The 10,737-nt window shown below is 39.3% G+C and overlaps 1 protein-coding gene across 1 annotated transcript; it reads right to left on the bottom strand.

Annotated features, from left to right (window-relative positions):
* Positions 1-7,320: 7,320 nt before the first annotated feature.
* On the bottom strand, positions 7,321-9,587 carry LOC122724505 (beta-xylosidase/alpha-L-arabinofuranosidase 2-like). The gene is made up of 4 exons (XM_043959657.1): positions 8,795-9,587; positions 8,363-8,702; positions 8,192-8,289; positions 7,321-8,067 (listed from the first exon to the last, which is right to left on the bottom strand). Exons 2-4 carry the CDS (start codon positions 8,515-8,517, stop codon positions 8,045-8,047), a joined length of 276 nt encoding a protein of 91 aa, XP_043815592.1. The 5' UTR covers positions 8,518-8,702; positions 8,795-9,587; the 3' UTR covers positions 7,321-8,044.
* Positions 9,588-10,737: the final 1,150 nt, after the last annotated feature.

Below are 10,737 nucleotides of genomic sequence, written 5' to 3'. Positions count from 1 at the left end.
CATCAGGTACCTGACCATGAAATTTCCAACCGAGGCAGGGGTAGGAGTAGTTCGGGGACGACAGGAGGAAGCTCGGACAGTGTATCTGGCCACGGTGGTAGAACCAGACGCAGCGGCTGAGGAGGTGAACCCGGAGGTCATGGAAGTCCTGGATGAAAAGAAGGAGGCCAGGATGGAGCCCGTTGACAAGCTGGAGACATTTCCACTATCAGAAGAAAGAAGTTGACGAAGTCTTCAGCCTCAACGCGAGCCTTAACGAAGAGCAGAAAGCAGCAGTAATGGCCCTTATCAGAAGACATGCCTCAAGCTTCGCCTGGAAGCCTTTCGACATGCCAGGAATAGACCCTGAGGTGATGACCCATAAACTCAATGTTCTCCCTAGAGCAAAACCAATAAAGCAGAAGAAAAGAGTGTTCGAAAAGGAGAAACAACAGGCTATATGAGAAGAAGTTCAGAAGTTAGAGGAGGCAGGGTTCATTTGGGAAGTTATGTACCCACAGTGGTTAGCCAACCCTGTGTTAGTCAAAAAAGCTAATGGCAGAATCAAGGTCTGCTACGTCCTACGCTTGGAATTTATAGCCTCTAATAACATGGCAGAATACGAAGCCTTGATAAACGGGATGCTGATAGCGTCTGAAGTAGGGGCAACCTACCTTAAAATAAGCAGCGACTCCCAACTAGTGATCAATCAAATAACGGGGGCATATCAAGCAAGGGACCCCATCATGCAAAAATGCCTAGTCAAGGTACGAGCTGTGGAAGCTGAGCTCGGCGAGAACGGGATTGTTGTATAGTATCAGAGGATACCTAGAGAGGAAAACGAAGAAGCAGACTTGCTTAGCCGGTTATCCGAGGAAGGACTAGAACAGCTCCCGGATGAAGTGTACATACAGCATATCAGCATCCCCACTTTTAAGAAACCCACCACAATAATGCAAATTGAAGAGGGGCAGAGTTGGATGACCCCATACCTAGAATATTTGGAGACTGGGAAGCTTCCTGAGGATAAAACAGAAGTAAAAAGAATCGCAGCTAAGGCTGCCAATTACCAAGCAGTAAGGGGAACCTTGTATCGAAGGGGGAAATCTAGCCCATAGCTCAGATGTGTGGGTCCTGAGGAAGCAGCCAAGGTGATTGAAGAGATACATCAGGGAGTCTGTGGATCGCATGAAGGAGCAAGCACGTCAGCAAACAAAATTTTCAAGCAAGGCTACTACTGGCCCACAGTTAAAAAAAGAAGCGGAGGAGTTCGTCAGAAGATGCGACGTCTGCCAAAGGTTTGCCAATGCCATTAACAACCCAGCCACACCATAGTCCAGCATATTAAGCCCTTGGCCTTCTCATAGTGGGGCATAGACATCCTGGGTCCTTCCTTAAAACCATGGGGCAAAAGAGGTTCGTGATAGTAGCAGTAGAGTACTTCTTCAATTGGCCTGAGGCTGAAGCCGTGCCCACCATTACAACACGGAAAGTGATAGACTTCGTCTAGGGCAACATCATTTGCAGATTTGAGATACTGAGGACACTTATATCAGACAACAGCAAGCAGTTCAACTGCAAATCCTTCAAGGATTTTACAAGAAACATGGACATCTGGCACAAGTTCTCCTCGGTAGCCCATCCCCAAACAAACGGCCAGACGGAAGTCACAAACCGACCCATCCTTCAGGGACTAAAGAAGTGGCTGGATGAAGCGAGGAAGAACTAGACGGCTGAGCTCAACAGAATTCTTTGGGCGCTCCGGACTACTCCTCGGACACCCACGAAGGAAACACCGTTCGAATTGGCATTCGACACCGAAGCAATAGTCCCCATCGAGCTACAGATCCCTTCTACTTAGGTTGTGCTGCAGAAGGAGATCAATTGGCTTGAGGCTGAAGCCGTGCCCACCATTACAACACGGAAAGTGATAGGCTTCGTCTAGGGCAACATCATTTGCAGATTTGAGATACTGAGGACACTTATATCAGACAACAGCAAGCAGTTTAACTGCAAATCCTTCAAGGATTTTACAAGAAACATGGACATCTGGCACAAGTTCTCCTCGGTAGCCCATCCCCAAACAAACGGCCAGACGGAAGTCACAAACCGACCCATCCTTCAGGGACTAAAGAAGTGGCTGGATGAAGCGAGGAAGAACTAGACGGCTGAGCTCAACAGAATTCTTTGGGCGCTCCGGACTACTCCTCGGACACCCACGAAGGAAACACCATTCGCATTGGCATTCCACACCGAAGCAGTAGTCCCCATTGAGCTACAGATCCCTTCTACTTAGGTTGTGCTGCAGAAGGAGAAACCTCAGCCCCTCCCTTGGAACCACCCTCCGTAGATTTCTTGATAGTGATGGGCTCCTAGGAAGCTGGAGTGGATGTCAACTTGGGCCTTGGAGCCGCAGGGGACTTGGAGGAGCCCGGAGTCCTGCCTTGGGTGGAAGCCTTGGAGTCTACAGAACGAGAGCCCTTAGGGGCAGGCACTAGTGCTCTTGAAGAAGCAGGGGCAGGAGAAGTAGTCGGCCAGCCATAAGAGGGGAGATGGCGTGAAAAACCTCCCGGGTCACGTCTGCCACAAATCGACCAGCCCGAAAGGCCTCCAAGGTGGCCCTCATATTTTCCCAGGACATCGTGAAGTTCTTAGAGGGCTTAATCTTGTCCATCGATGCAGAAGAGGCTGCGAAAAACAAAAAAATAACTCACAGTTAGAAACAAATACAAGAAAAAGGCAAAAGGCAGAACATCAAACAAACAAATACCAGCTTCCTGGTAGTCCCGAAGATTAGACACGAACATGCACTTCTCGACATCATACTTCCTCGAGACAGAGGTCAGTTGGAGAAGACAGATCTGGTCTACCAGGGGCAGCCGGGGAAGGTCATTACAACCTAGGGGGACATCCCTCCAGGAGAGGTCCACATCCCAAGTTATTCCCGAACATTCCTTTAGCTCTACCACCGTGAAACCTTCAACCAAGCCTTTAATGGAGTCCTTATACCCCGAGAAGATTGACAACCCTCCTCGAGGAGCAAAATAATAGAACCTCTAGCTAGCACGGACTAGACAGAAAAAGGTGGAAAATAAAACAGCAGAGGGGTAAAACCCCAGTACAAGCTGATTGATTCAAAGGAACACATAAAAAGAGTGGAGTTGGCTGAGAGCATGTGAGGGGTTACTCCGAAGTAATGGAAAACCTTAATGAAGAAGGGAGAAAAGGGGAAGGCAGACAAAAATCGCGTTGCTTAACAAAAAAGATCAAGCTGCGATCCCGTTGGGGATCAAAGAAACCCGGTGGCGGAGGAACGACGAGAACAATCCTCTCGTTGCGGTGAGGAGCCCTAATGCGGTAGAGGGAGGTATCTAGGTATTCCCGAGAAAAGAAGTTGGAGAGGGATGCAGAGGTGATGCTAGACCTCAGAGTTGCAACATCAGGAATTCTAAGAACAACCATTAGAGAGCAAAAGACGTACCTCAAAGAAATTTTACAGGAGATGAGAGAGACAAAGTACAGAGAGCAAAGCAAGAAGAAGATTCTAGAGAGAAATGGGGAGTTTGATTTTGAAAAGAGTAAAGGCAGAGAAATGACGTTTTTGACAGGAGCCTCCCCCGAGCCGCATGGTCATAATGGGGGCCTAGGGATTTACCCCCTCATTACTCATGGAATAACTACTGAGGAGGTTAAGGGGCACTTAATGACCGTCGGGCTTCTTACACCCGGGATGAGGCTGGACCCTGGAGAAGAACATAGGCCCAAAGCCCATTAGGACCCTCTAAAGCAGACCGGCCCAACATTGCATACTTCAGCCCGTGACTAAGGCGGGCCGGACTGACCCCACGTGCCGGTCCACCAGAAGATAGCTTAGCCCGGTGATGTGATGGAAGGTAGGAGAGTAGGCCCAACTACCTCACAGCTCTATTAGCATGCATGCCAGGGGAAATTAAATGGCCGCCTGACAGAGAGAGGTACGCTGATACGTCCGTACATACGGGCCTGAGTGACAGGGACAAGTGACACTATAGTAGGATGGCGGTTATGCGTTACTAGAGGACAAAGAAAAGGAATAAAAAGGGGAAGACGTGATCTTCCCAGGCCAAGTTTACACTCACATTGTAAACTCTATTTTTTGGATCTCAGAATATCAAGAGTGATAAATGTACTAATCTTATAATTTTAAGTGTGAACTTTAAATAATTTTATAAAATAATTTTATTTCAAATCCATTTTAAAAGATTTTTAAATCTGTGAATTTATTTAGATTACTCAGTTATTTAGATCAAAAGTTACAATTAGTATCATATATATCATCGATAAAAAAATTGTACGGAACTAGTGGACCCGTGAGAAAAGATTGTTCATCAATTTGAGTATCTTCATTTTTTTTCCTACAAGATTGTTCATCAATTTCTGCATGTTAATTATCATTTACATGGGATCAACCACAGCATGAAATCTCAATAACTTTTGTGCACAACTAATGAAAGCTAATAATTTTTGTTATCATACGATATTTTTTTATTTACCAATTATAGTCAACTAAAGCAACTTCAACTCTCTATTATAATATTCTAAAAAATGCATGTACATGCCAATCAGTAAAGATAGGATTCTCTAAAAACTACTCTTACTGTTAAGATTAAGTTAAATACTTAATATAAAGATTATCGATGTGCTAAATTTTTCACAATTTTGTGGATTGAAAAATTGAAATAAATAAGTAAATAAAAAATCAACTTATTAAGTATTAGAGAATGCATGCAAAATCACTGAACTGAGCACAAGAAGCTTAGTATAATTGGATTTGGAAAAAAAATTATTTTGACTATACATTACGCCTCGTTCTAACAGATATTATATTTTCAACACCACTAGTCACATTCCAATCTATTCCCCACTTCAATAGAAAGCACTCAATATTTCAAAATTTTCGTCCCTGAGCCAAGTTCTCCAACAATCCCTTTCTGGTTACAATGGCCTGAATAAAGAATCCAAACATAGAGAACATAGCCAATATGCCATTCTTGATCTCTCTCACCTTGAGCTCAGCAAATGCTTTTGGGTAATAAGCTAAACCCAATGGGTCAGAGCTTCCAACTGAGTAGATTGGGTCTATGATCTCACCTAGTGGTCCATTAGTAAATCTACAACACTCAACGACACTTATCTACACTATCTGAACTGCCCAAATGACCAAGATGCTTTGTGCATGAATCAAGCTTGGGTTACCCAACTAGTTAAGACTACCATTGCTGAAGATCTGATCTCCAGCCTTGAACCATACAGTCTTACTAGTCCATTTGACAAAAATCCATGTGCATCAAGCGAACAAAGCCAATCCATTCACTCTTCGACGGCGCTACTAGTGTATGTGAGGGAGGAAAGGGCCATCTTTGAGGTAGCCATTGGTAAAAGTACAAGTGATCATATATCATACTTACTGAATGTTGGTTTAATTGATGAGTGCTTGTGGGTAGGAATGTATTTATATGGATTAAAGATGAACATGAGTCCTTATCTTGTGAGATCTATAATTGAATCCTCATTACTTGATATTTTAGAAATGTGATTTTTTTTTGTCTATCTCTAGCTCTTGGGTTTCATTAAGTCATAAGAAGATATAAGTAGGCTCTTTTGTGGTGATGGACTCCATAATTGATTTTTACCTTAACCATTCCAAATAAAGAAAGATAACTTTGTATGAATTATCTTATAGAGAATTGCCACATTATATTTTAATAAGTTTTGGATTAGTGAATTATTATAAAACTAACAATTGTTTTTGAATTTCGAAATATCAGTTTATGTCATGCCCTCAAAAGAAGCCTTAACCTAATGTTTCATATCACATTATGCACACATATATTCATCCCTCGTATTTATATATTTTTTTTAATTATTTCAACAACACAAAACTTAAGAACACGACTAGACTATTATTTAAACCACGATAGTTTTAATAAAATTTATAGTCCCGTGTAAGTTTTTCAATATAATTTCTACACGAATAATTCATATATAATAGTTTAAAATAATGTTTAAAATTATGATTACGATTTTTAAATATATAATTAGTAAATATGAAATTGTATGTGTATATATTCGCATACAAATTTAAGAGTATCAAACTTTATGTGTTAGATCACCAAAAGCAGGTAAGGTGTGTTGTCCAAAATCTGAACCCATATGTTATAAGTTGTACTTTGATCTAATAAAGTATTGTGAAATGTACTTTTGGATATAATCCACATGTCACCCTTAAAAAAAAATTTACTATTATTAGTGAAGAAAAATATTTTCTATTTTTTATTGACTTTAAAGAAATTAAATATATTAGTTTACTAACCAAGAGCATGTAGCACGCATGTATACATGAGAATATTAATTTATTATTAATTATTATCTATAGTTATAATTTTTTATTTTTATCTTTACTCTTGTATTTATATCCATTTTACATTACTAATTATTTAATATTGGTGAGATTTTTTAAAGAATTCATTCTAAATTATTGTATTAAAAATTACTGTAATTCGATACTTATAAATTGTACGTTTGATTTTTTCTATATTGTGTAAAATCAAATTATAATATAAAAATTTATTCAATAAAAGAATTTATGACCTTAGGATTATAAATAGTCCTTTTTAAATTCAAATTGGAACTATGATAATATAGTAAAAAATTAAAAGTTTTATTATATAATTATTGTATGTACAATTTTAATTAATTATAATAGATTTTATATAATTCTCACCGTGATTAATCATGTACGATTATATTGAATAATTTATTCAACAAAAATAATAAAGAGCATTAAGAATATCCTAATTTTTAATATAAATCATGTAAAATTGAAAAATTTTATTATTTTGAGTAATAAACGATGTTAAACTATATTTTTATTAACATTATAAAAGAAATTTTATTATTTTAAAATTTAAATATTTTACTAATTTTATTTAGAGAAGGTTAAAATTTATTAATAAAGTATAATAATTTAATTTTTTAAATTTTCTTATTTATAATAATTTAGTACATATAATTTTAATATTGATAAAATTTATTATTTTTAACATTAATTTTTTTAAATTTAAAATTAAATAATGGTAATCTAATAAAAAATATATTATTAATAAAATAAAAATTTATAATTTAAATAAAAAAATAACATTTAAGAGGTAAAATTTACTATTTTAGAAGTTATATAATTTATTACGTTTTAATAAGGAGTCTTTTCATTCATTCTAATACTTTCCGATAGTATTTACATACACTGATAAAAAGAATTAAAAAAGAATTTTTTTAATGTGAAAATTTATCAAAGTATGAATCGATCAATCAAATATGGAACGTCGATATTCGTTATTGAACAATAAATAAATATAAGAATTTAGCGGTCCAAAGAATATCATAGGATAAAAAGAACAAACAAATAAAATCTACACCTTCCAATGAAGTGACAGATTTAAATACCGCTCTTATGGAATCCTGAATGTAGATTTCACTGATATAAGGAAATCCATCCCCAACTATCTATTAATACCCATTGGACCCCTTCTCTTTTCCACCCACCACTTCCACTAGCAAGGCGGTGAAGCTCTTCTCCTTTGCCCCTAAGCTCATGGGCAATGGCCATGTCCATTCTCCAGTGAGCTTCCGTCTTACTTGACTAGTGAGTTCCCAGGTGACTATGAATGGGATACTGTTGGTCTCTGTGCTGACTCAGAAACTTTTGTAAAAACCCGTGAGCTTGAAGTGATTCACTTCAGATGGACTATGCTTGGAGCTCTCGGATGAATAAACAGTTTCTCCAGTATGAAATCTGTAGGTTCTGCCTGGATAGCCCGTCAAAGGATCTGCTCTCATGTTCATGTTTGTCATTGGTACTTATGATAGTGGATACCATGTTTTGGACCAAGATTTCCATAGATTTGCTTGGTAGGATCACCATAAAAAAAAACCAAGTCTCATCATAGTAGCAAAATTATTTGAGACAGCCTTGTCAATATTCGACTCATCATAGTGGGACCAAGACTTCAGTGTGCTGGCCTAAGAATCACCAGCAATTGAGATCCAGACCTATCAAATTAAAAAAAAAAATTGCAATTTCATTATAAATACTAAGCCTCTTTTAAGGAAAAAATGCAATTAACAAGCAACCTGATAATCAACTTTAACGAGTAATTAGCATTTCAAGCATTACCTGCCAATATTGCTGTAGCTGCAGCTTCTTCTGGTGTTTTGGTATAGTGTTGTCCATTGAAGAACTCATATACTGAATCACAGTAAGAAACTATGTATCTGCAAAAAACCGAGCCGAATTCAAACCAGATGATCAACTATGAAACTCAAAATTCGGAGAATGAATATATACCCATTCAATTTCCATTCGCCTCGAATGACCCCAGAAAGAAGATTTGGATCAGCACCAGTTGGCTTACCATTGACCTGATTGTAGGAACACATTACACTGGCAATATTACCATCAAGAACACAACTTCTAAATGGAGGTTGAAATGTATCTTCCATGTCTTGCTTTGTTACATGAATTATCACAATTCAAAAGCACACAAAAGAAAAATAATAAATGGACTTCTAACCAGGGGCCTCTTGGCCTCTTCCCCATCTGGGATCACGAAAAATGTTAACATTTGGCGACCAAAACGTCAAGCCTGTCAATCCTACGTTCTGCATGGCCCTGCTTTCAGTAGAAACTGCCTTGCAAAAAACAATTTCATCAAATGAATTGGAATCCGTTCACTAACTTTTAAACATCAAATGAGGAAATGGTACAGTGATTGTATACCTTTCCAATGGCTTGGAAAAGGGAAACGTTGAAGGAAGCAGCAGTTAAAATGACCTGACGAAAGCCTTGTAGCTGCAGGTAGGACATTGGAGAAATTTGTACCACGACCCACATAAGAGACCAAGCCTCAGACCACCAGTTATAGTTGGGTATCCCAGTCTACTCACACTTGCAGAAATTTGTACCATGACCCACATGAGAAAAAAAGGAGAGTTTTTATGTTTGAACTTCAGATTATATTGGGCTGTGATGATATGTAAATTGTTGTGATTTAATTCAAAGCATAATGTAATTTTTGCATGCTAAAAGTGCATCTTCTATGCAACTGTCTTGTAAAAGAACTGTCATCTTCTACTCTGAAAGGATAAATTTCCCACAGAAAATTCCATGAAAATGAAACAATTACAGGTAGTTGAAATCAAATCGTCGCTACAGTTCTCAGGATTGTTTTTGTAATGGTTAAATGCATGTTCTAAAGCACCATTCGATCCCTGCTCGGGGAAACATTTTTATCCATCAGAATAACAGTCAAGAATAGCATGTTAAATACAAATTTGACAAAATCGCAAAACAGAGGAACATTTTGAACCATCAGAACAGTCGAGATTATAATTGTAGTTGTATTGTAGATCATGCAGCCTGCAGGCTCATCTTTTGATTGACCGGTGATACTAGTAAGTTCTATTAGCTCAAAGCTTAGGCAACCTAATTAAGATAAAAATCAAGTAACCAGCTTTAGTCAATTGCCTGCTCATCAGGATTCAAGAATGTATATCCATTTCAAAACTGAAGAGGAATTGTCTCATCATCAACATCAAAGACACTAGGGGAGAGAAAAAATAATGAGTTGATGAATCATGATGTAATACCCGGCTAGACTCCGGTATCGAATTCCTACCGTCCGGTGGAATCTCGGATGTCGGAGACCTCTAGAAGGGTAAAACCATGTTTTCATGAAATGTTTTAATGTTTTTGATGATTTTAAGTAAAGAGGAAATGAGTTTTTGAATAGAAACAACCTTGGAGGAAAAGCTCAGGTTCGGCCGCCGAAACTCAAAGTTCGGCCGCCGAACATGCATGCTTTTCGGGTGAGCCTTAGGCCCCCGAAGGCATAAGTGAGGGGAGCCCAGGTTCGGCCGCCGAACCTCAAGTTCGGCCGCCGAACATGGCATGCATGCGGAGGCACATTCGGCCCCCGAACGTGGCCTGGACAGCCACTATAAAAGGGTCCCTTAGCCGAAAACGGGCGAGCTTTTTCCCCATTTTCGGCCAAGGTGAGCTCTCTGCCGTCCCTCACCGATCTTTGATGTTTTTCCTCTAGATCTTTCAAGTTTTTCATTTGTTTTAACTTTGTTTTGAAGATTTGAGCTTTTGAGCAAAGTTTTGGAGCTTGGAGGTTCAAGAACCCAATCTCTCCCACCTCCGAGTTTTAGGTCGTCTCTCTCTCGATCTTCAAGAGGTAAGAGCCGATCTTAAGCTCATTGTATGTTTTAAGTAAGTTTTATGAAGTTCATGGGGTAGAGAATGCATGAGTAAGCTTATGTTGAGTTTATGGGTTTTTGATGAGTTTTTGAGCAATGTGGCTTGTAATGTGTGTTTGATGTGTTGTAGTTGGGGTTTAAGGTAGTTTGAGACCCCTAGGAGCTTGTATGCATGTTTTGGTTGAGCTAAATGCATGATGGTTTGAGTTTGGAGGCATTTGTGCATGTTTGAACCAAGTTTCTGCCCTTTGGGAGAAACTAGGTTCAGCAGCCGAAAGGACTTTCGGCCGCCGAACCCTCTTGTGGAGGCAGCATTCGGCTGCCGAAGCTTGCCCCCGAAAGAGGACTTTCGCCTCTGTCTGGGAGTTTCGGCCGCCGAAAGTGCCGCCGAACCTGCCTGACTTTCGGCTCTGGAGGGACTTTCGGCCGCCGAACTTGCCGCCGAAAGTGCCCTGTCCAGGC

The sequence above is a fragment of the Manihot esculenta genome, chromosome 9 (assembly GCF_001659605.2).
Source record: "Manihot esculenta cultivar AM560-2 chromosome 9, M.esculenta_v8, whole genome shotgun sequence".
Classification (NCBI taxonomy): Eukaryota; Viridiplantae; Streptophyta; class Magnoliopsida; order Malpighiales; family Euphorbiaceae; genus Manihot; species Manihot esculenta.
The sequence above is the reverse complement of the archived record's forward strand: the minus strand, read 5'-3'. Positions and strand labels throughout refer to the sequence as shown.

Coding starts and splice junctions, on each gene's coding strand:
- LOC122724505 (XM_043959657.1), bottom strand. CDS start 8,517: ATGGAAGATACATTTCAACCTCCATTTAGAAGTTGTGTTCTTGATGGT. Junction 8,290..8,362: donor GGCGAATGGAAATTGAATGG/GTATATATTCAT, acceptor GGTTTTTTGCAG/ATACATAGTTTCTTACTGTG. Junction 8,068..8,191: donor AGCTACAGCAATATTGGCAG/GTAATGCTTGAA, acceptor TTAATTTGATAG/GTCTGGATCTCAATTGCTGG.